The 25309-nt window shown below is 49.3% G+C and overlaps 6 protein-coding genes across 6 annotated transcripts; 3 read left to right on the top strand and 3 right to left on the bottom strand.

The window, feature by feature from the left end:
* Positions 1–4231: 4231 nt before the first annotated feature.
* ONS95_000868 (uncharacterized protein) lies at positions 4232–4958 on the bottom strand (the record flags this gene model as incomplete). Its single annotated transcript, XM_058494045.1, has 4 exons — positions 4232–4395; positions 4447–4492; positions 4773–4819; positions 4868–4958. The coding sequence occupies 4 exons, from the start codon at positions 4956–4958 to the stop codon at positions 4232–4234; spliced, it is 348 nt and encodes a 115-aa protein (XP_058364247.1).
* A 2415-nt stretch (positions 4959–7373) lies between these two features.
* ONS95_000867 (uncharacterized protein) lies at positions 7374–7856 on the top strand (the record flags this gene model as incomplete). The annotated part of the gene is made up of 1 exon (XM_058494044.1): positions 7374–7856. One exon carries the CDS (start codon positions 7374–7376, stop codon positions 7854–7856), a length of 483 nt encoding a protein of 160 aa, XP_058364246.1.
* A 988-nt stretch (positions 7857–8844) lies between these two features.
* Positions 8845–10095, top strand: ONS95_000866 (uncharacterized protein; the record flags this gene model as incomplete). The annotated part of the gene is made up of 1 exon (XM_058494043.1): positions 8845–10095. One exon carries the CDS (start codon positions 8845–8847, stop codon positions 10093–10095), a length of 1251 nt encoding a protein of 416 aa, XP_058364245.1.
* A 1655-nt stretch (positions 10096–11750) lies between these two features.
* ONS95_000865 (uncharacterized protein) lies at positions 11751–14527 on the top strand (the record flags this gene model as incomplete). The annotated part of the gene is made up of 2 exons (XM_058494042.1): positions 11751–12627; positions 12709–14527. One exon carries the CDS (start codon positions 11751–11753, stop codon positions 12069–12071), a length of 321 nt encoding a protein of 106 aa, XP_058364244.1. The 3' UTR covers positions 12072–12627; positions 12709–14527.
* Positions 14528–20564: 6037 nt separating this feature from the next.
* Positions 20565–21559, bottom strand: ONS95_000864 (uncharacterized protein; the record flags this gene model as incomplete). Its single annotated transcript, XM_058494041.1, has 2 exons — positions 20565–21180; positions 21321–21559. 2 exons carry the CDS (start codon positions 21557–21559, stop codon positions 20565–20567), a joined length of 855 nt encoding a protein of 284 aa, XP_058364243.1.
* Positions 21560–23001: 1442 nt separating this feature from the next.
* ONS95_000863 (uncharacterized protein) lies at positions 23002–25029 on the bottom strand (the record flags this gene model as incomplete). Its single annotated transcript, XM_058494040.1, has 1 exon — positions 23002–25029. One exon carries the CDS (start codon positions 25027–25029, stop codon positions 23002–23004), a length of 2028 nt encoding a protein of 675 aa, XP_058364242.1.
* Between the last annotated feature and the right edge of the window lie 280 nt (positions 25030–25309).

Here is a 25309-nt window from a genome sequence, read left to right as displayed (position 1 = left end):
GCCTGTTCAGGTGCATATAATTCGTGATATGATAGGGAGCTTTCGCCCCCCACGCCCGCCAATCCAGCACACGTAACACTCACGCAGAATGTGGTCGGATTCCTATCGCATCACACTCATCCCATGTTGTGCGTTACTCTGCTGGATTGCGACTGTGCCATGTCCCATGCACGGAAGGCTAGGCTCCGAAACCGAATAGGCTTTTGTCTTGGTTTCAAGGCAATTCCAAGCCAGTAGTTTTAGACCTACAAACCGAGAGAACCAAGCTGAGGTGAGCAAGCAAGGAGACTTTGGCGTTTGACAACCAATTGACCATCCTCGAGCCATCTCGCATTACCGCTTTCAAATTCTTCCGGCCGGACGTTGGTTTCCATGGCCGCGTTACCGAATGGAACATGCAGTTTGAATTCCCGTGAACCCCTGTCAAGAAAGGAGGTCTTCTCCACATTCCAGAGTCTGATCGTCCGTCGTCTCCGCATTCGAGATGATCAATTCGTGGAGTCGCGAGTTGAAGAGTTCTCATCCAGACGCCGCGCCAACCAGATCAAACTACTCGTACGGGGTGCTTTTGGGCAGGTTGGGTAGCGTGTAAGAGCATTCCAAATGTGCATACAGCATCGGACAAGTCGACCGTTTAGGCATGTGTCAAATCCAGCGTATTGCTTCTGCACTATTCTGTGCTTGGCATGATAAAGGAACCTGGTCGTCGGACTCGGATGGGTCTCGCCTGCGAACATGTTTGGAGATTTGTACTTTGCATTGATCTCCGGTGCATCGCGAAGCGCCTGTTTCCCCTTCCACTTAGGCTGCTTGTCCTGGGACAAATTAATTGCATTTCCGTACGGTAAGAAGTAAATTTACATGAGTACGGGAAGCCAAGGGAGATGTCCTTGCGTAATGTGATGAACATGCTTTGCGGCTGATGATTCGTTGGCTCGTGGCTTTGACGGCTTCAGTCCTGTCCTGACGATCAAGCCATCTCGATGCTTTGCTTTGCTTTTCCTGCTGTGCTTTGCTGGCCATCCGGTGCATGAGATGATCTCGATAAAAAGCAAAAAACGGCGTTGCGCTGGACGAGACGGGCCGTCGTTGGCTGACCCCACAGGTGCCACATTTCCCCAGCTCACCACTGCGCAACCCCCACGCACCAGACCCCTTTAGTCCATTATTATCGCGGAGAGCCGTCGTGAGACAGGGCTTTGTTCATCAGGAAAGCAACAAAAACCCTGGTCCTGTTCCAAGCTGGCGGATCGTCCAGGCCTGTGAATGGAAATGGTTCAGTGATAGGTTCACGACGGGGCGCATAGCAAAACACACGACAGATTTCGGGGGTTCGATATGTGATGAGGCGTCGTGCTCAGCCTCAGCCCCGGATTCCTGTCAGAAACGCAACCATTGCTGACACAACTGGCCACGACATCAATATCTGGGGCAGGAATGCCAGGGCGGACAACCTCCGAGACAAAGGCTGGAAGGATGATACATTCGGAAGCTATCCGCATCGAGCGAGTCAGCTTCGTGATCTTCATTATTCAAGACTCTCATAAACATTTTGAACGAGGGGAACCCCCTATTTCTCCACACCTTGCGCCATGGTCAGGGGATCAGATAAGAGACGAGACATCTTGAGTAGGGATTTCGACGATCAAGAATCAGACAGCGGCTGTTGGCTAGACGCCTGGAAGTGCGGATGTCGAACTCCATTCCGTCCGTACCGTACCGTTCCGTCCTGTTAAGCTCCACCTGATACAATCGCCTCGAAGTAGATGTTGTCCAGGACTATTGAAGTTGAGTCGTACTTCGTAGCCGCGCTCAGATCCTGAAGGGGAAGCTGTAAAGCCTGAGAAAACAAAACTCCGCTCCAGCATTTCGGCGAAACTAAAGCCTCCAATCCCGCGCCCTAGCAAGAAATCCACCGATGTATGAAATCCAGGGGCTTTAGCGAGGGCCAAGCTGCGGAGCGGAGCGCTGCTCAGGTGCCTATGAAATGCTTCTGGAAGATCCATCGAAGGAATTGGCAATAGGCAAAGTCACGATGTTCCTTTTTGATATCGATTCCAGTTCTGGAATTTCCAAGCGTATGCTGCACTTCCCATGCAGTGTGCAGTGCGATCATGCGAAATCTCGATTTGATCCGCCGGATACCATCGATGGATAGAGACACCTAGCGCAAAGGGCAGCGCAGGGTGCAAATCCTCCCTGGGCAACAGTATCAAGAATTCTTTCTTCGTGGCCCCCACTGTCGGCCCATACTGAAGCGTACCAAAGCGCTTCTGAGCGCAGATTGGGTGCTCAACAAAGGATGTCCAAGGCCTCATTTCATTAATTTTCCTATCTCTGCTCTTCTTCGAGTGCGCATAAGGAGGTCTTACTCAGCGCTGTACCGCTTTACCACTGCAACGTGCCAACAGAAGTTGAGTACATCCCGACCAGAGTGCTGCTTACTGGGCTACCTTGTCTGACATCTCCAGATACACATGTGGAGTTACGCTTCATCCTAGGTATGGTTTTCACCTTCCTACGTCCGTAAGTACCGTAACGGCGTAAACACTACACTCAAAGTCGTATTCGCTTCGCTGGCTCTTAATGAAACGACGTTCTCATCCTCATCCTCATCTCCTTCAAAGGCCGACCTGGAGAAGGAGAGTAGTATTGGATCCAAAAATAGTCGGGAGTTCTCGACGGCAAGCTCTCATGAGACGGCGCGACTGTCACGAATATGTTACGGAATGGGCAAGTAAGGCGAGCCTCAGACCTCCAAGACAGTCCCGATTCTTTTTCTCGCGCTTGGCTTTTGAGGGGTTCTTTCTCCAGAGTGGAGCGACCCCATCGCATCGCATTATTGTTGCATTCAGAAAAGAACCGAGAAACAGGGCCTTCTTCGGGCCGGATGTCCCTTCTGAAATTCATGAAGGGCCCAGAAAAGTGAGGGACTGCGAAATTTGTGATAACGAAATTTTTCTTTCTTTGCTGTCTGTTTGTCCTCTACTGTCTAGATCATATAGTTTGTCACGGTCATGGCGGTCAGGCGGGAGTGATGTCAGTCGAGCGAGGAGCGACGAGAAAAAAAATTGCCAGCTAGCAGGCGCTTGAGGCGGTCAGGAAGATTCCGAGATTTCTCCAGAGTCTGTCTCTCTGGCATCACTCACCCAGCTGAAAGCTTGTCTTGCCATCATGGGCGGGCGTGGAGTCTCCAGAAAGATGACGTTTTGTCCTCTCCTCGAATTCTTCACCTCCGTAAATCGAAAGTCATCTATCCGGTTTCGAAGCACGTGGGTTGGTTACAGCTTCTCTCTTTAGGCGCACGAGTCAGCGGTATCTAGGGGTTTCTTGATGGACCCGCCGTAACCACAAGATCGCACTCTGGGATCCGCAAGATTAAATGGATTCCAGCGCTGCGGCCTCCAGATCTGACAACGGTAAGTAAGAAACTCATTTGTGGGCCTGGTGGATTGACGACATGGTCATGGTTGGTTATGCGTCCAGGGAATCTCTACTCTGGAGATGTGGCGGTGGTGGATTGGATATTGATTCCATCCACCACCTGTGTCTTTTTGGAGGTGAAGATGGAGTCAATAGAACTTGTATTGTATCAATGGTCATTGAAAATTCTTGCGAGCTCAAGGAGAAATTCTATCTGATCTTCTGTTTTTTGACAACGACGGCTTATCCGAGAGGTTACACGATATATCTGGGCAGTCATCAGCCTCACTTCAGGCCTGTCGGAAGTGACCCGCTTGTTCTTCATCTCTGACGCGAAACACGGCAGTCAAAACCTTACCATGATCAACCCAGGAACGCTTGACCGTATCAATTTTGTATCACGGCTTTCTCTCCGCGATGGCCATGCGGAGATAAAGTTAACAAGACACATCCTCAAGGAGAGATGTGATGCACTCCCCAGATTCCGACTAAGTCATGCACACATCTCCCGATATGCGCATCGGCATTGAGAGGTGTGTGCTTGCATAATCTGATCTCCAGGTTGAAGGCGAGGGAGGCGGTCAACTCCCGAGCCTATTCGAGATTGATGCACTCACTCCCCTTCCACAATGCCAGATTCTAGATTTTCGAAGAAGAAGTTGGAAGAAAAGAAAAGAACAACATGATGTGTTGTCATCGTTACCCACAGAGGAAGACCCTTGTTTACAACCTCATGCGCGCGTATCAACTTGTTCTGCTTGCGTGCCCTTCGTAGTTATCTACGTAGATGATTGTCCCCATGATGTGTCTAGAACCAGCTCCCTTTGCTCTTGAAATCGTGATCTGTCACCTCATTTCCAAGCTGAATATCCGCCTTGCTCTGAAGAAAATAATGGCAAGGTGACATTCTTCGCGCACCAATCATAACTCCTCCTTCCAGCTTTCCAAGCGGTGGAGGTGAAGGAGCTGGCACTAACGTAACTATCAGTTGCTGCTAACCCCACATTCCGCCATCTGCTTTACCTAGTGTACCCGGTATGATTTCCTTTGCTTCCGATTTATGGCTCTGCTACATGATTCATATCGTATTTCAGAAAATAAACAATTTGACATACGCGATTGTCTGTCGGATGTGGGATGATTGAACAAAGCAAAGCAGACGGCCGCGGTTAGGATTTCATGCGATTGTGGGGTATTGTTACTTTCCAACCAAGAGCTGACTCGAATTTCTCCGCACAGTGGAGAAAGAGATAGCAAAAGAGAGCTAAACCCCATTCTTTTTCTCTTGGAGAGGAGCGACATGAGATGAAATGAGATGGTATCCATGGCGAGATAGGAACAGGGCTTACTCCGGACTGCATAGAGATAAACAGTACTGTGGGGTAGGAGGTTGACGCTATCACGTTGTCAGTGAATGACTTGCCTTTTTGGGATTTTGATGTACCCCACGGCTCGGCGGACCCCAGATAACGAAAATGAGAGAGGATCTGGTCTGGCCAGATGAGGTAGACGGGGAGGTTAGGATCGGATAGCATGATTAGCTTCCTTCTGGATGGTTCATTGGTTGGTTGGCTCGCTTTAATCGATTTAGCATTTTATTCTATTATGCGTGATGGAGAGATCGAGGAGGTGTGTGTCACATCGAGGAATAAGAAAGGTGTGATGTGGTGATGTGTTCGATGCTGGATTGGTTTTGTGAAGCGCTGGCTGTACTTCTGGCTGGTCGACCGGAGTGGACATCGGAGTGAGGGGCGAATTTTGGGAAATCGAGCATGGTCTATCATGCCGATTCCGGGGTGCATGTTGACGGCATGATATGATACGTAGTACTGTACATACCTAGACGTGAGATGTTGGGGTACAGATGCTAGAGGGGGCGTTGTCATGTCAAGTTGATTGGCTTGCTTACAGTACATCTTACATACTTCATTTACCATGGACTAGGAGATATGGATAGAGGTGTTGAAGGGAGGGAAAGCCGAACCAAAAAAAAAGACGGAATATTGGAGGAGAATGGAAGACACGACTCGTCTGTCGTCCAGATACCGTTTGATAGACATCCACAAACGGTAAGACAGGGGCGAGATAAGAATGGCTTGATATGGCATGGACGACGTCTGTTCTGGGAAGCATGTAGATTAAACTCGGCGGGCATTATCATTTGGGAGACCTTGTTGGTACTGTAAATTTACCAGCAGATTCGTCGCCATGGCATCAGATCACGCCTTCCTGGCGCTTGAAATTAACGTTCCTGTTCCCCGCGTTACTCTCTCAGTCTGGTAGCCCCCACACGGAGCGATGTTGACCGAGTTAACCCGACCAGCATACTGTAGCATCTTGTCTCCAATCCCCAAAATCTCCACGACCCCAGTTGTTGGCTGAGCCATGCCATCATCACCCCAGACGCCGCCCGATTACAGGCTTATGGCCCTAACTTGCTGTATCGTGCTAGAAATTACTGGACAGCTGGACTCGGGGTATTATTTGTCGGTGCCTACCGCCGTCAGCGTACAGTCAGGTTTACGAGGGTCTGATAGGTGTAACAGAGGCAAATGGGGTGCTAAGTACGCTTGTTTGGATGGCTGCAAGACGAAATATATACAAGCTGAGCAGGACGTTTATGCATTATTCAGCTGAAGAGGGAGGCCGAGTCATCAAAGCCTGACGAGGAAGTACCCGAAGACTTGGGTGGGATATCGATGAATGAGGATGGATGAGGAGACTGGAGAGAGACGAATGTCGGGACGGATCAACAGTTGGGACAGCCGGCTTAGGGAAATGTGACGCGATGAAAATGGCTCTTCTAGGACGTTAGCGAGATACATGTACGAACAGAGGGAATTGGAGACGCAATTTTGAATCGAAAATGAAGTTGTGTTGATCTGCTTTTGACGCATGTATCAGGACACTTTTACCAGTCCCGTACTGTGGATGTTGTCTGCGACGGCTTTCATTCCGTGAGGATAAAAAAGGAATATCAAACACCAGCTTGTTGTTGTCCTTGTCCTTCTAACATCTCATCTCCATTCAGCTCATCTTGCCTGCTCTCTCAGCCCAGCCCATCTCACGAAATCCAATCTCGACCTTGCATCTGCATCTCAGCGTGCAGCGAACCTGCCGGCTTTGTGAAATAGTGCCACGTTAGGCTTAGATCATGCAAACTTGAGCTGCGGATTTTCCGTTAGTGTTTCCCCACTATCAGCTCTCCCCACCAGAAAAAGGACGACGGGTGAAAAAAAAGAAAATAAATGGCTTGAAAAGGCAAGGAAAGTATCCACTGGTGATGATGCGATCTTGATAGAGATTGGGGAAAGGGGCCAGGTATGCGATAGAATTATGCCGCCAGGCCTATGATATGCCAAATGCAAATGCGAAGAAGCATTGAAAGGATATTGTGATCGAGGCAAGTAACTGGCAAGATCCCTCAATATTCTGCTCGCCACAGGTTCTATATTGTACGAGCATCGTTTGGTGCAACGCGTCAGTCAAGAGAAGACGCAAAAAACAAGCCCGGTTGATTCAAATTGAGACTTGGAGTCAGGCCGAGTCATCATCATCAGCATCATCATCAAACGTTAATATCCCTTGTTTTCTTCCAATAATAGTGACATCGACCTCACCTCCAACCATACCGCCTGGTTGCGAACAGCAAAGCAAGCAAGCAATCAAGCAGATCTTCCATCCAGACGCCGAGATTCTTCCCCAGGCGGCCCCCATTCGTTGCCCACAATCCAAGCCAACTTAGACATCAGGGTGCAGTTCCATATCGTGAGCGAGCGGCAGCCCAAGGAAGCATTCCATTCGATTCGATCGAGTATCTCGCAACGCAGAGCTCGCACGCGGTAACACTTCCAAGAGCGCTGGATGTGAGGCTCTTACACCACAAGAGCGAAGTCATACACGGACAAGACTGATCAGCCAGCGACGAGCAAAGATAAGCTCTCAAAACAATGTGCATCAAACACCCAAGAAGTGGAAGCAGGCTTCAAATATACACGGAATCCACCCAGGACAAACACAAGGTGCAAGATAACGAACCGGGCTGCACAGTCGGCCCACAGTTCCAGCACTGCTGTGAGAATATCATTGGAGCTGAAGCACGCAGGCAGTTGAAGCAGAGGCTGAAGCACCAACGAGAGGTAAGAATAGGAGAAACAGAAACAATTTTGTTTCTATTTCGACAATCTCGCAGTCGGATCCGTTCAGACCTCTCGTCTTGGGTGCTCTTGGAGTTGGTCTTGTCCGTCTTGTATGCTGAAAGGCTCAGATCATGGGCACGTTTCCCTCCCCCACTTGGACCAGGGCCTGACTCTCTCTCACACTGCAGTGCAGTAGTGCAGGGCAGTAGTGCAGGGCAGGGCAGGGCAGCAGAACTCTGTCCCCAGCAAGCAGCGTTCTCCACAGTTGCTAGTTCGAAGTGGATTTTTATTTAATCCCTTCACACCCCGTCTTGTGCCCTCTTCCGACCCCCGATTCCCCGAGCCTCCAGCACTACTCCAACTCCAGCGCAGGCAGCCCAGACAGAGCAGAGCCACAGCCACAGCCAGATCCAGCATCCCTCCAGTATCGCCTAGGGCACGCTAAGCGGCGCTAGAAGCCAACCCACCAAAATATTCGCATCCCAGCACTCCAGCAAGCCCCCCCTCCACCCTCCCCCCCCGCCAGCGTATTGCGCCTAAGCCTACGCCTCGTTTCCCACTTCCGCCCTCCCCTCGTCCCTCCACTGTTTTTCCTCCCACGCCCGCACCCGCACCCACACCCACACCCACACCCACACCCACACCCACACCCACACTCACACTCACGCCCACGCCCACGCCCACGCCCACCCACGCTCAAACCCGCCCTGCGCTGCCTGTCTGTCCTGCCCTGGCTTGTCCACCCACACCAAGCCCACCCACGCCCACACTTTTTTGTTCCCTTCTTCTCCCTTCTCCCTTCTCCCTTCTCCCCTCCACTTTCTGCTGGGCTGCCCTGCCTGCCCTGCCTGCCCTGCCTGCCCTGCCCTTGCCTTCCCTTCCCTTCCCTGACTCCGACTCTTCCCCCCCTAAACCTACACACCCAAGCAGCCCTGACTGTTCGTATAAGACCCCGACCCCCCTCGGTACTCTCCTCCTCCGCTGCCGTCAGAAGATTTGGACACTCAATACCACCCACCCACGCTGCATCCCACCACATCATTACCACAACCACAACCACTCCCACAACCACTCTATCAACTCTCGACTTCCGTCATCCGACGTCCTCGTTGCGGATTACTCGACTACCACACATACCCTGACAATCCACCACTCATTGCCACCAACCGCCATCTCCATATTGCAACTGCTATTGAGGAGAAAATAATTCCTCCCCGCCACACTCCGCATTCCACCGAAAAGACTTAAAGTGCGGGATCCCCAACGCTGCGGCGGCAATCACATGCAACGCGCGCAGACTTCAGTAGATCTTCTACTGAATCCACAAACGCCCCTCGAGAAGGAACAGGAAGCTGCCCGCAGGAAATTGGCAGAGATTCAGGCGCAACAGCAGCGACAACACGAAGAAGAAATGGCAGCCGTTATGATGCAACCGAATATGATGAGCGGCCATGGCGAGGACCGACAAGATCTCCCTCGCCCATACAAGTGCCCCCTATGCGATAAGGCTTTCCACCGTCTCGAACATCAGACCAGACATATCAGAACCCATACTGGCGAGAAGCCCCACGCCTGCCAGTTCCCCGGCTGCACAAAGCGATTCTCAAGATCAGACGAGTTGACTCGACACTCGAGGATACACAACAACCCCAACTCCCGCAGGAGTAACAAGATGCATCAAGGTGGAATTGAGCACACCGGAGCTATGGCTACCATGATGCCACCACCAAACAAGAGCATGTCGAGATCTGCACCAACTTCAGCCGTTGGCTCTCCCAACGTGTCCCCTCCTCACTCCTACGCTTCATACTCGACTCCCCACTCAGTTCTCAACCCGACATTCCGCAGTCTCGGAGGAAGCCCAAACAACGGCTCGAGTCTCGACATCAATCTCCTGGCTACAGCTGCAACCCAAGTTGAGCGAGAGAGCACCTCTGCTATACACCACCCTCACCATAGCAGCTCAAGACACCACCCATACTACAGCCACAGCAGTCACAGCAGCAGAAACCACTTGCCTTCGTTGTCAGCCTACGCCATGTCGAGATCACATTCCCATGACGACGACGACCACTACGCCCATCGACATGCCAAGCGTTCCCGTCCCAATTCTCCAAACAGCACTGCTCCCTCTTCCCCTACTTTCTCCCACGACTCCTTGTCGCCTACACCCGACCACACTCCTCTCGCTACTCCAGCCCACTCTCCACGTCTTCGTCCTTACGGTGGTGGCTACGATCTGCCCACGATCCGGAACTTGACTCTTCAGCATACCCCAGCGCTCGCACCTATGGAGCCACAAAACGTTGAGGGCCAATACCACCCAAATAACACCGCAACTTCAGCTCCAAGAACTGGTCTGTCAATCAGCGACATCATGTCAAAAACCGACGGCACACAGAGAAAGCTTCCAGTTCCGCAAGTTCCGAAAGTAGCAGTGCAAGACTTGATCAGCTCCGGTGAGAACGGCTTCAGCACAAGTGGACACAGCAGCACAACGGGTAGTGTTGCAGGAGATCCGATGGACAGATAGACAATTTTCCCTGTTAGGGGAAAGGGCAGGAGAATGGGATTGTCTGGACTTTCTGGCGCGATATAGAGGATTTGCTTGACGGCAGAGGAGGGAGTACTGGTACTTGCACGAACACACCCAACTTCGATAATTCACTCGACGACTCGACTCGGAGCAATAAACGCAACGTTTTGGACTCGAGATCTCCACTTTTACGGCTGTTACGGGCGATGACCCATTTGATTTATCTTCTTTCCACGGTGTATGTATAGAACAGCGCGCGCGCAGTATAGAATTGGCTTTTAACCTTTCCCTTTCTAATCTGTTCTTCTCCACTCAAGAAGACAGAAGTCATTTTAGGGGAAGAAGGGCGGTTCAAGAGGAATTTGGTTTCATGACCTGGTGTACTTGAAAGTCGCCAAGGATCTGCTTATGTCTTTGTCCTTTGCTTTGATAGACGGGTTTGCTGTGCGCAGCGAGGCTGGGATTATGATATGATGACGACGGGGTCTTCTCATCATGGAAATTGGAGTACAGCGTTTCTCCTCTTTATTTTTACTTGCTTTAGCTACAATATCCATGAGGTAGTTTCACTGGCTCTGCCGAATGAGAAAATTATACAAAGTCTGGCTCCCTTACTACATCTATCACATGCTATGTACATCGTGATACCTTTCTCACTTCAAACTCAGCCAGCAAATGAGACATGTGAACAGCACCTACCCATCGCATGTGACAACCACCTCGATCATCCACCAATCCATGGATCGCAATGTTTAACTTTTCCCTCAAGATAAAGCAAGTAGCAGCACAAAGCCAGAGTCAAACAGCCCCTCGCCCTGCCTTGCACCCTCCCGCCCCCATCCCCCACATTCTCTCCACACACCGCTGAGTCGCTGACGCCGCAGAAACGCTGATCCCTTGACAACACAAACTCACGGCTGGACGGCGCGGTGAAACCTTATCCCACTATCATGTGAAGCTGGGACAGGAGGGGGGAGACTGGAGAAATTCCTTTCCCTTCACATGTTTTAGATATTGGAGACACCGACTTCCTATGTTGGGTAGGTACATTTCACCTCCGTACCTGGACCTGGCTGGGGCTCGGGAGATCGTGCGGAGTACGGGGTCGGTTGCAAGTGAGGGGGAAAGGAGTATTTACTCAGTAAAGCTAGAGTCTATCGAAGCCCCTGCAACCAGGTAGGTTCGTTTCAGTACAGTACTCGTTCTGGCTTATGAGTTTGCAACCCAAGTCGTGTAGATGCATACAACTACGTAGAGATCTAGGTATCTTCCTGCAATTCACCACACAAGCTCTCACCACGCGTGTCAACGTCGCAGCACATGTACATATCGGCTCCGGGCTTCATCCAAACTCGGAAAGAAGCGAAGCACGCACACACACGCACGCACGCATGCAGAGGAGGAAAAGAAAAAGAAGGGGGGGGAAAGTTCGCGAGGATGCACGACTCCTGCTTCCGGGGCAGGGGAAGCGAGTTTTGCCGCTGCAGGCGGATCTGGTTTCGGCTTTCGGATCGAGAGGTAGCGCTGGCGAGGGTTAGGGAGATAGTATTCTCTTTTCTCATTCTGATCGCTTGCAAGGAGATGAAGGAGTTGGGTGCTGAGGGGTAGAAATGGGTTGTGGAGGTTTGGTTGTGGTTGGCTGCTGGTAGAGGATGTTTGTTCCGGTGTTGTTTACTTCACTTCCTGCTGTGACCTTTCAAGTTTTGACTAGGAAAAGGAATTCATTTCATCCACTCTTCATTTCCATTTCCATATCGCTACACAGAATCTTTTTCCATATCACAAATCATGCATCAACGTACCAATGGGTCAAAGGAAGCATTATCAAGTATTCCCATGTCATTCTCCTTCCTCGTCTCCCGACTTCATTCAATCGCAAGAGTCCCTGCCTTAAGGGGTTCAGGATCAGGGGTCAGCACTCCATTTCAGCCTCTAATTTCATCATAGTCTTCCTCCCTTCTATCCGCGGCTAGATATCCCATTCCATCTCATCCCATGCCTTGATCGTCTCCTCCCTGTCTTCATCCAGCCGAGCCGAGCGGCTGTACAGCAAATGGCCAGGCGATTCCGGCCCAACATCCATCTCCTATATCCCTCATCCGTAATCCTTAACGGTTTGGAGGCTGGTGCCTGACTTTGGGCTGTGAAATAGCCGCCATGTGCCGTGCCGTGCAAACGGTTTTAATATATTTTATATTAGCGAGGGCGGGAGGCGAGGGGGGAGATAGATGAATTGGCGTGGCATGTGCAATCCATACAGATGACACAGTTATATTACAGTGCAGTACCTGAGAAAAATAGGTACGGTATGCAATTATATTGAAGTGCAGGTGAATTGAAGTAAAGTACCGCCGGTACGTACTACCGACGGATAGAATACTACACCACCACGCGAGCGACCGATCGAGCGTCCTGCGCTATGTGTACGTAAGTACTATCTATCTGCATACCATGCTACGTTGGCTGTCGATTACATTTCTCCCGTAGATGCAACTTCACGTCACGGTACCTTGCCACATGTCATTTTAGGTATGTTGTTTGTTTTGTTGGTTCTATCTTGGGTGCACGGAAATCCTCCTTCCTTTCCCAACTTCCATGCTCATTAAACAGAGTTCGGATGAAAAGATCACGTATACGATTTCGTACAGCAAGTACAATGATCCTGAAGTGTACACTGCATTGCATAGCATAACACCGCAAATCCTCCGAGTAACTAACCGACCGAGCAACCGACGGAGAAATTCAAAGCGATAGTCCATAGGAAATAAAGCCTGGTACGGCATGGTACAGCGGTGTAAGGAACGTACGGGACGGGCAGGTATACATGCGTACGTGCATGTACTTTATTCTCGGTCCTTGTTCTGCAGGCGATATAGTGGGTTGATATATTGGGTTTGTATTCAGGCAGTGTTGTGCCGAATTAAGCGAAGGGAGGGGATCCGGAGCCGGGAGTGGTTGAAATAATCGTGAACTTGCTACTGACTATGGGACGGGTATAAGGTGTCCTTGTGATTGCTAGCGTAGATAAACTCAACAGTTCTTTAGTAAATCTCAGGGGCTGAGATAGAAGGAGACGCAATACACGGTGCAAGCATCTCTATTGGGAGTTACCCCTCATTGTTGGTTTGATTTGATGGCGGGGGTGGGGTACAACTATGAGGTGCGCGCAGATCAGTATCAATTCGGCCAGTACCGACGCCACAACTATCATCTAGAGTAAGGAGAACCAAAAGATAGACTGATTTCTCTTGCATTCATGTCGATGTGTGGCGCAGTGTGTCGGCCATAGTACGGAGGACGGTGTTGCGGGGTAAATAGATGTTGAAACTTGAAAATCAGGTTGTTACAAGCAGCTGTGAGGATCCCGGATGAGACAATGGACTGAAGTTATGTCGGTTTAATAATGAGAACAGGATTTTTTCCTTGATATTATTGTGATACAGCAGTCGAAAATTTTAAGTGGTGATATTTCCCGCAACTGGCTCGTGAGATGGCACGATGTCATTTCTCAGATGAAGAGTTTGGCAAGAAGTAAAGTTACGTCGCCGAATTCAGATGGCAGTCTCCTAACAACTTAAGATAACATAAGATAGAAGTAAGCTGAGCCCCATGCACTTTGGTTTAGTCAATAGTCTCCCATCCTCGCAATCCCTAAGAACAACAACAACCTACAAGACAAGGACGTGCAGCAAGTAACACACCACGGCCACTCCCGAATCGCGAGATGCACCCCATCACTTGAAATCAGGGGAACGTACCTGCCGCACCTGTAATGTACAGACAGGTCATGCCGTCGCTGCGAGGTACCTGAGGGTGTGCACTCCTTCGGTAACGAAGGGACTTGGAGCTTCCGTCTCCCCTGAACAGCAATCTGGGGCATCTTCCGGACTCCGTTCCATGCACAACTATTAGCATTCCTGTTTTTGAGATGAAGAAGAAAACTTGCGCTTGCGTGTCCAGGTTTCTGGGATCGAAAAGACCAGGAGGAGAGAGGTGGTTGTTGGTTCTGGTAATATCTCGAAATAAGGGTTCGCGTGGGGGTGAGTGACAAGTTATGTTGCACCTGTCATCCGATGTTTACTCCCACACGGAAGGCATTTTCTGTGCATTCAGAATCTCAGATATGCTGTAATTTCCACAATTTTCGACATTGAAACAAGAGCGGCGAGAAACCAGAGAAGGAGATTTTGCTCCGAAAGTGCACCATTTCAAAGGGGTAGGTAGACGGGACGCGGAAAAAGAGAGGGTTGACGTGCAGGTGCGGCGGAAGGATATGCACCCCACGCGCTCCCGCTGTCAGTTGCGAATATGTGCTGCATAACATGTGCGCATTCATATTCATATCTGCCATATCGCAAATAAACAGTTAGCCTGGCAAATAATGAGAGTTAAAGATATGTATTTACTGTGGATTATACCTCCCTTTTCGCCTCGCCAATAACCGAGCCCCACTTCCAGGTATCAAAACAATGGAGGGGAGAGGCTTGGGATAAACAATCCTTTCCGAAAGTAATGTTCTTAACACCGCAGATGATGAATCATCATGCAGAAACAGGACCAATTGATCGACACTCATCTTGCCTGCTTTCAAAGTCTTCAACTTCAACTTCATCTGCACTGGACTGAACTGCCTTTAGAGAAGCGGCGAAGGTGGTTCCATTCTCTCCGGTCAACGGTACCGAGCCGTGTGCGAAGCACGCCATGCATGTGGCTCCCCATCCCCTCTTCCATTGTGCATCTATCATTGATAAAGATTCCCTGGTCCAATCCCGCATTTTCCACCCCTTCTCCGCATACAGAATACACGGAAAAGTAGTGTCGCGCGAAAGTTTCTCCGCACTTTAGAGTGCAGCAAGCACTAATGCTACCTCCAGAATCCAAGACCCCTCATTAATCATGCCAACTTAAAACGTTCAAGGTGATCGACCAACGCCTCTTCCTTATCAGACATGCTCAACTGGGCTCGAGTCGAGTCAAGGATCGAATCGAATCGAACTCAAAAGATAACCAAGCGTCGAAATTTACTTTCCGAGTACGGTAGTACTGCATAGCCCGATATCGAGTATTTTTACGAGCAGGAACGAGCCCATTTTCCGCTCGTGAAACACTGCTCCTCCTGCATGGTTTACATATTGTAGTCAAAGGACATTGTTGTCAGCTTACCCCACCAACCGGCATGGTGCATCTTTCTTCCTTCCCGTCAGGCGTACAGGAGGATGTCAAGCCCTCAGTTCCTCGGCGCCCCTAGCGGTCTATCTCAGAGCTTCTTGTTTACTTGAACGGGCTATGCAATTTAGACAAGTAACAGAGGAGACCAGGGTTCCCCACATCCCCACTGTGCGAATGTCGGGGAATTTGAGTTTGTATTGGAGAACAGGGAACGTGGTGATGTCGTCAGCTTATTTCTTACACGAGGCAGTGATGCCATGAGTCAATATACCAAATTGCTTGTGCTGAAACCGCAGTGTCACCGACATGTGAAGAGATTCAGTACAAAGGGAAGATGATTAAGCTGACTCAAGAAAAAAAACCTCGGGACGGGGGGCATTACTATTCCAAAGGATGACTTTCCGGGGAAGAGAAAGCGTCCTTGTGCTAGCGCAAGCCCTCCTTATCGCTGAGCACAATACAGTGTATGGAATTGAGTGGTAGGGGAGTTCTGGCATTTGATTACCTTGCACCTGTCTATTGGATTAACAGCTGCGAGGAGTCACAGGTGGGTAGCCTATGATAACGAGAAGCTCGCACAGTCAGTTCCCAGCGGCAGCCTCCCCCCCGAGAATTTCATCTGAATCCTGGAAACGAAGACTAAATATACCTTCCAATCGTCATCATCACGAACTTGGTCTTCTTCTAGTTAGGGAATTATTGGAGGCAAATAACCTTGGTGTCAGCCCCGGATTTCCTTATCTTTGATCGACGGAGCCACCACAGGCTTGTCTATCTTTCGAATAATGATTCATGGGCGCGCGTCAGATACGGAGGCAGGAGTAGGTAAGACAGTCAAAACGATTAGGCTCTGATTATCTACCTACTGCGCTGAGTGGAGAAGTAATAATAATAACAATACGATCTGATGGGAGCAAGCTCAATCAACATTCTCAATATGGCAAGAATTCCAGAATAAGAATGAGCTAGACCAAACCAATTTCTGCTTGGTCGTGATCCTCAAGTCCGCGCTACCGTAATGCCGTCAAGCATCCCGAACCCCGTGGGGTCAGAAGATGTGGGGAAAGATCCCACCTTGATGAATAAGGCAATTTTCATCATAAACTTTTCTGATAGCTTTTGTTGTCTGATGTGGACTCGACACCGCTGTTTCAATCCCTCTCGTTGCTTCCCAGCAAATGATGGACTTATCGTCATCCCTCAAACCCACCATCTCCAGCTTGGTAGCACTCAGAGTAGCTCTCCTGAAGAGTAGCCTCTGATGTCAACAGATAAGGAGAAATATTCGCACAGTAGTTCGGGTACAAGAATAATGCACCCGACAGGCAGTACTAAGTCAAGCTAAAGGAATGCATCTGGAGAAGGGAAACTGGGGAGACACTAAAGAAGAAGGGCCAGCCGGACTCTCCCCGCAACTCCACACATCGCCAAGTCGGCATATCTGATAGTGAAAGCCTAGCACGACTGTTGACACTTGCTAACGGGATGATACGGAACTCAGGGAACGCTTCATTTTCACTAAGTAAATTATTTGTGTTATCACCTAATTCCTTCTTCATATCACGAATCGAGAGCGCCGTATGGGACACGTGCCATAATACTGGAAAAAGAAACCTGGATGGGAAGGCAAGGAGGGTAGGTGGCCGGAGTTGGAGATGGATCAGGAAGGTTACTTGGAACTTTGTTGTTCCTTTTCCTTGGAATCCTCTTGAGCTCTCGGGTGGGGATTTTGGAAGGGAAGGGCTGAGTGTGGGGGTACTCACGTAAGGTTGGGACGACAAGGCGGTACCACAGCAGCGGGATATGACAATACTTGCTCCAAGGATGATCCGTGAGTGGACGGAATGGAGGTCAAATACCAAGCCAGGAACAAATTAGATAGCGGGGTTGGAGCCTTGGAGAGCTGAGCTGAATGTGGGGTGCCAGAAGATGCATCACCATCGACCTCACAGATGTGACTATGCAGAATACTTGCTCAAGTGTAAAAGTTAGACAAACCTTATTAGGTAAATCTGAAACAGAAAATCATGACAAGTAGTGACACTACACATGTAGATATCACGTTATCCTGTGCATATTCCCCCTTCCTCGAACCTAGTCTCTATCGGTTTCAATGTTTTCCCATTTCCAATCCCACGGAAGTCTGCATACCATCAGCGTTTTCCACCCATTCCTTGCTTCACTTGAGCAAGCTGAACTGAAAGCTGCAGCCGTCTGTGCAACACACTAATGACGCCTCTTAATATGGGGGAACTCGGCTTCCTGCAGCCTGAATGCAGAAGGTGAAGAACGAAAAAATTCCTTCAGTGTCGGAGATGGGACCGGTTCAGGGCATATTTTGGTAAAGTTGCTCGGTTCAGCCGGTCATGTATGTACGCAAGTACCATGATCCTCCCTGCACAGCTGCCAAGTCTGTTGATTCCGGGCAGTCATTGATTGACTGCAGGCCAGACGAGGGGAGGAACGGGACGACATACATGATGCAAGGTTGCTCGAAGTTTATATTGTGTTGCGGTTACGATGCGATGATCCACTCGGACCGTCGGTGGAAATGACTTGCTGAGAAAAGAAGAAGAGATTTTCATCTTTTCTACTCAAGAGTCCAAGGGTTCTGAGTGTGCCAGGCCTCGAGTCGTTCGGTTGAGACCCGACATGTACTGCGCCGCAGGGAAATCTGCATCTGGAACACACGACTGTTGCCATTTGAGATCGGACCGCAGAGCCGGGCTTGGTTTGCCCCAAAAGCGGAGTTGAGAACGGGAGGCGTATCTGGGGTCCCCAGCGAAGTGCAGCGGGACGGAAAATCTGGAGAACGACATGGGATGATAGGGCTTTCTTGTTCGCTTTGTGCCGTGTTAGACTCTTACCCTTGATCATCTCGACCCCATTTGTGTGACCCTCGGAGGCATGGAGTGGACCAAAGGATGGAGAGAAGTCATATGTCTGTTGTTAAGATGCCGGATTGGGATGCAAATATGGTGGTCGCGGCAAAGTTGCTGCTGGTAACCGGTCTATTGGGGATATGGGAGATTTCTCTGATGCAAGCTGAGTCACCATGAGCCATTGATGTTTGGGATTTCTTTACCTCATCGTTCAAAATCCAAAGTCTTAAAACTTCTTTTGGGGAAGAATACAGACACACCCTTCAGTTTATTGCAGTTAATTATGCTGGTTGAATTCTGGAAATGGTCTCGGCTTCCATGTGAGCTCGTAACTATTCTTGACTCTCGAGGCAAGCCACTGTGCCGTGATGATACTTCATTGGCAAATACTTGTCCTTCCTGAAGAAGGAAATGGAAGAAGACCTCCGCTCAAAGTGCAACACGGAGCAGCTGATAGTGGAGAAACACGATCGTCCTGGCTCAATTGCAATTGATTGCTTCAGTTTGCAAAGACGAAGGACATATGCTGTGCAATGAGGCGAAATTGTGTATTTCTGACAAACATCTAAGGCTTCGACTCGACGTTTCACAGGCCAGACGCACACTCGTGGTCATGTACCTCAGGTAGATTGACAGCCACAAGGTCCATGCCCCTCTAAGCAACAACCGCTGCATGTTACTGGAAATAGACATTATAGAGGGTGAATATACGAGCTTCTAATATATACCATAGTTTTGGGGGACTGCGCGCTGAGTTGCGATGGTGGCACGATATGACAGCTCATGCGCCTGTGCTTGGACTCTCCAGATTTTGGGATAAACGATGTCACCCTATCGGTGGGACATGGGATCAAAATGTAGGTGAAGATAAGGTTGAGATGGGAGTATAAGATAAGGGCATCATTGGTGGAAACGAGACTCTGAGCGGTGAGGGGACATATTCAGGCTGAATGGTGATGCTGGGGGCCGCAGCGCGGATGAGGTTTCATGTAATCAGAATGCAGGTGATTGTCATTACTATTACTGACAGTGGAGCTTGTCTGGTGCTTCCTGATAGACGGTGACGCCAGAAGATGGTCAGAGGATGTTTTATCTTGAGACGGCAAGGATGTGAGAAACTGTTGTTGGGATTTGATATCTGCAAAGCCTAATGTGGGGATGCAAACTTCAGAGACCGAAGATATTTAACGCCTCATGTACTCAGACCGTGTAACTTGAGATAGGTAAACATCGGCAGTTAAAAAGCTGGCCGCGTTCAATGAGAACATTCAGATGTTTGGAGAAGTAGGATGATTGACAGCTGACAGGTGGAGGCAACCTCTCGCGCTGTTGCTGATGGCATTTTCTCGCATTTGCCCATCATAACATGATGCTTCTACAGTGTGTCGCTCTGAAGCTTCTCATTCATCCCCACTTCTGCATTACCATCCATCTGTAAAGGTAAAATGACTTGTATCTGATGCACTCACTTCGCTGGATGGTGCGTGGCACTGATCAAGAAGCGCGGTCGTCACTGTCAAGCAGGTGCCAGCAAATACTATGACACCAGAACGAAGCACGGTTGCCTAGCGCGAGGAAACAGATAACAAGTCAAAGATAAACCAATTTCTTCAAAGTGACCATACATTACACGTTGGCTGCTTCTCGGAGTGGACTACACTTGTAAGACCAACAACACAAGCGAAGCGAGCCTTTATTGTTGTTCAAAGCGCGTTGAGATCATGCAGGTCAACTTCATGCAGTACATAGGAAATACGTGGCTGGGACCGGCTGATATATGTCACCTTTTTGCTTGCATACGAAGTATGAAAAGCGGGCAGCGAGCGTGATAGTTCGCCCTCGATCAAAAGGAAACCAATGCCCTAGACAACACTTTACACAAAACTTGTTCGTTAGCTCAGATGACCGATAACTTGTTAGTATCACCAACTGAAATCAACTGAAACGTACACTAGACTTCTTAAAGAGATGCGAGATAGACTGAGATGTAGAACCAATCGCATAAAATTATTCCTCGTTGTTTTCAAGGATCGTGTGAAGCCGGAAGGTCAACGTCTTGACTGAGCTGATCCCATACACATCCTTCGAAACACATATTGGACTTGCATGTTAACATGATTTGAGCAGAGATAAGAAGAATGCTGGCATAAGAAGATGCAAGTATAGAAGGCTTATTGTTCCGGGCAGTCATGAGGCACATCTGAATTATGCTCTAAGACTAACGCTGTTTTGAATGTGTTCTCTCTGCTGAAGAACACCTTCAGTCATCGTGTCACCGGATTCAACCAGATCTTCTCCTCCAATGCGTACAGTACCCCCTTGAAATCGATTGTCAACATGCCACACCTCCTCTTCGGCAATGACACGGAGAATTAAAACAGACATTTTAACCACTCATCGCAGCGACAAGACTGTTCAGACAATGCAGCACCATTTGCTGTCTGCTGGGAAATTGACGTTCATAAAGTCGATCATATCGTCTATCCCTTCACGCGACATGACCGAAGACAGGTTGTGGTCGTACTCCCTACGGTTTCCACTTGCACCCTTCTTTATCAGAGCTGTGTACAAAGTCTGCCCGGATAGCCTCGAAACATTCTTGTCACCTCTTGATTGGCCGATGAGAATTGTAAGTCCTCTGAGAGGGAGTTGTTCGCCGTTGTCACCAAATTGTGGGTTGCTACCGGTCGTGGAACTGTCTTTGTGGCTTTGTGGGCTCTTGGGGGTTTTCAGGCTCGAGGTGTTGACTAGTGCTCCAGGTCTAGCAGGTTTCTCATTCAACAGACCATTGGAAAGATTACTTCCTAGATCATCTAGATAGCCTAGCCAACCACCAAAGCCGATAAAGCCACGAATTGTAAATGCTCCATTCAAGAGTGCACGGCTCGCAGCTGCGCAACCACGCCCGACTCCACAGAGAATTACATTTTCGGTGGTCAAATAGGCTAGCTCGCCCGTGATGGCCGTTTTTATGGTATCGATGCTTTCACGCAAGCCTCCGTAGGTCGAGTCCGCCCTTTCGAATCTTATACTATGGTCATGCAGAGTCAGCATTGAAGCTTCATATACAGATCCAGTATATCAGAAATGATACGGAGATTGGAAGAGCGTTCATTCTGAAGCTCGCCGTCCACAGCCACGTTGCATATAGATAGCCTGGGGATAACTCACTACCACGGCTTCATATTCTCTTTGCCCTCCTCGTTGTTCTCGATTGAAACAAACGATGAGAGAAACACCCATTTGTGGCTTGGAAAGGCTTCAGGAAGAGTCTTGCCGTTCGAGCTCCGATTACCCAGCACCTTATTTGGGAATGTGTCGATACCATCATGTAGAAAGATCACTGTATGCGTGTGTTTTGTGCTGACTGGATCCACGGCTCTGGAGACGGGGGTAACGGTAACGCTCATTTCGACTTTAGAATGCAGATGAAAAAGATACGTTGAATCGAGTAACTGATTGGGAATGTTGTTTGAAGAACAGCTGGCCACTAGAGACAATGACTTGAACTGAAATCAAGTGCTAGGTGGTGGAGTCAATGGAAGGTGCGACCCTACTGACGGCGGGAATGATATGGAAGCTTCGACTTATCAACTACCTGGCAAGAGCAGAGGAGGGGCGACTATGTCTCGCGAGGTGTTTGAGCCTCTAGCAACTGTTGATGCTCAGAATGTGATCTCTCTTCGTTTCGTAATTTGTGGTTTGGTTTGTATCTCAACCATTCTCTCCTTCAGAAACGCTGCCAAGTCGTCCACACCTTCGGGCTTGTTGACCCGGCCAATGACCTCCTTCGTCTTATTCCTTCCACTCAACTTCCCAAAATCCAATCCCCTCCTGCAAAACTTTCGATGATGCCCTGCCGTTACCGATGGGAACGACATCGTCATCTGTCGAATGTGACAAGAAGATAGGGGTCTGTTGCACAGATTCCGAGGACAAGTCTGTAAGATCTCAAGGAGGATTTGGCTTGTCCGGGTAGAGAATGGCGCGAAGTTGCGTGATGAGTCTGGGAACTTCCAAGTATCTCGCAAGGGGCTCATTTCTCACCTGAAATGGCATCCAGCAACAAAATCCAATGAGACCCCCCAGCTTAACCCCACCATAGATTAAAGCTTGGATAGCCGTAGCACCTCCTTGGTTGATTCCTCCAAGGAAGATTCGGTGCACTGACACTGCTGTTGCCTCATCACGAACGATATTGAGAATCTCTGAAACGCTCTCCCGCATTCCCTCCATCTGAAGGGGCATGACCTGTTATGTTCTCTCGATGGACTAGATATCGAACCCTGAGATATCTCAACTCTGAAACGAGTTGACCATCGTAGCTTTGACGTAGGGAAGACCCATTTGGCAGTGGGAAATATTTCTCGGAGTGTGCGGCCGTCGGATGCTTGACTCTCGAAGAACTCTTTGGCGAATTCTGAGGTGATGCTGCCTCGGCCATGGAGTAGGATTATGGTATGTGTGTGGATCTGTCATGAAGGAGAAATCACGTATGTGTTGCTTTCCATCATTGATGCCGCCGTCCTAATACTCTGGCATCAAACGGACGTACTGAAGTGTATCTTCAATATTGGCGTTGCTCGAGGAAGCTAAATAATTTCAGGTGAGAAATGTAGACAGAGTCTTTGTGACCAGTCGCTCCTACTTCATAAAAAGGGAGCTGTCTTTGATGTTGAATATTAACGACCGTGATGAATCATAAGAGCTCATGTTCCATTCTTATAGGCTGTGAATCTCTATTATCAGTCATTTTGACTTGCTTGACATGTCAGCAATCAATAGAGAGCGGTGACCGAATTTGAACATCAATTTTGGTTCCACAATGGAAATAGGTACACATGCCCCATCTTCATCGAAGATTGAAATCCCGATCTGATACAAATCGACATAAGCAATCTGAGAATCTTGAGTGCTCGACCAGTATCGACAAAACTTTCTCAGCTGAAGGTCGCAATGCTTGATCTTCAGCTAACATCTTCGAGATTAAAGAATATGACCAAGGATCTGCATCTGATTCGAACCAATCCTTCAATTTGTGCGCTGTGGCATAATAGCAAAGGGTTAATCGATCAGGTTCGTCCGGAATAGGTTCACTCCGAAAGTCATGAAAGTCCTCGATTGCTCTCCGGCCGACAACCGTTGCCATCTCCGCAAATACGCAGCCAAGTGAGTAGACATCTGCTGGCCTGCCGCGTCGATCTAAGGATATGACTTCTGGTGCACTATACATCTTGGTGATACCAGCAGCATAGCCCTCGGTAGAACTGGTCAGGCCAGCACTGAATTGATGAGCTGAGCCAAAGTCCGTAAGGAAGATTTCACCACCTTTGCAGATTGCATTACTGGGTTTGATGTCCTTGTGTCGAACATTGCGGGAATGAATGTACGCCACAGCCGATGCTAGACAATACTGCCATTTTACCAGACGCTGCAAGTCCTCTTCTGGGAAGTCATCTTCACATACGCGCTCAAGGTAGTGGCTTAAGTCCTCATCTCCGGCAGGTGAGAGAAGGATTCCGAACTGTCGAGGTGCTGAGGTAGTCTCGTATGTGCTGATGACTTGGATGATATGTTTGTGTCTCAGCTCTCGTAAGACGGCCACTTCTTGTTGTATAAGAGGGAGCAGCCGTTTCCGGGCCATATTTGGCAGTCGGATAACTTTCCGAGCCAGAATCATACCATCTGCATCACCACTATGACGGACTGCGTCCACACTTCCGAGTGACCCATGGCCGAGTTGCTTGACCGTTGTGAACGGAACCACTTTATGGCTTGCGTATTCGGAATGGCTGAAGCCAGGCTTGTTCGGTGATTCTGGAACGGCCTTGTGATGCTCTGATTGTCCGGGATCACTTTGAGTCGTCTGGCTTGGCGAAGATTCGTGACGCTCTGCTTTCTTTACGTCAATTTTGTGCTTCACTGTAGAAGACAAGGAAATAGCGTCCTCAGAGCGTGCTGCAGCCGAGGCAGCCCCTTTGGTACTTCCATCAGCGTACTGGCGAGGCGAGACTATTCCAAATTTCTCAAGGAGACCGCCTCCCTTTGGAACAGTGTTGGTGGATATCGACTTTCGAATGTGAACACGTTCCGGTTCACACTCTTGATTGCAAGTTTTACACGTCCAGCCGTCTCTCTGGACAATGATGCTGGGACCTAAGCATCGAACGCATCTCCACCACACAGGCGAAACGATCCGGCTAGCCCACCATTCCTGCTCTCGGTTCTTCTTCTTATGCCTCTTGAGCATGTCTTCTAGATGGTATTCCCGAAGATGATCCCTATACGCGTCTTTCCTCGTGAAGGGATCGTCTGATCTCTTGCACGAGTCGTAGCTGCAGGGGATCGTCTCATCTTCTATGTGAGCCGGGTGAGAGTGTTTATAATGGTGTGCAAGATCTGTAAAGATATTGAAGCGGAATTTGTCTCTGATGTCCCAACAGCTAGGGTGTTCACAGCGGAAAACGCCCCAAGAACCCTCTCCGGAGCCAACATCCAGAATTTCTTTCTCCTCAAGGGAAAGACTTCCTAATTGCTCCGGGAAGTCGTAGTCATTGGCTAGAACATGTTCGATTGGAATGGGCCTGTTGGGCACCTGGAAGGTGCTTTCCAGGACCACAGCCCCAGTTCTGCTTGATTTATCTAGTGCTGACCCCGACTGAGTTACATTCCGCTCAGTGGATACTAGAGGGTGCTCACGGAACCCGTCTACTTCATCCAAAGGGATGATGTGATTTACCTCGACAGCATACAGATCTGGTGCAACAACGGGCAATGATACACCAGTCCTGAGCCCATCATCCTCAGATTGCACAATCTCCTCTGCACTTCGCCCCTTAAGCAGGGCGAGGTTATCCCCGCTTCGGAGTGAGCTGGCCATCTTCAGATGCCAGGTATCTTCTTCCTATGGTCATCGTCGTCGTCGTCGTCTCACCCCGTTGCTGACCAAAACCCAAGGAGGTAGATGAAAGGCAGAGCTCCGAGTGGATGAGATTGAGATGTTGTTCAGCTCCGTCCAGCTAGGCCCAATCGAGAACCCCTCCCATGTCAACAACGTGACTCGATACACGTGCGGTCGATATCTACAATTCTGATCTTCCTTCGATAGATCCTTCGTGTAAGATGCAGTCTGTGGAATTTAAGGAGATCAGGCTTTTGTT

Source organism: Cadophora gregata (genome assembly GCF_030347475.1).
Source record: "Cadophora gregata isolate MNR1 chromosome Unknown scaffold_1, whole genome shotgun sequence".
Taxonomy (NCBI): Eukaryota; Fungi; Ascomycota; class Leotiomycetes; order Helotiales; family Ploettnerulaceae; genus Cadophora; species Cadophora gregata.
This window is presented reverse-complemented; position numbering and strand designations above follow the sequence as displayed.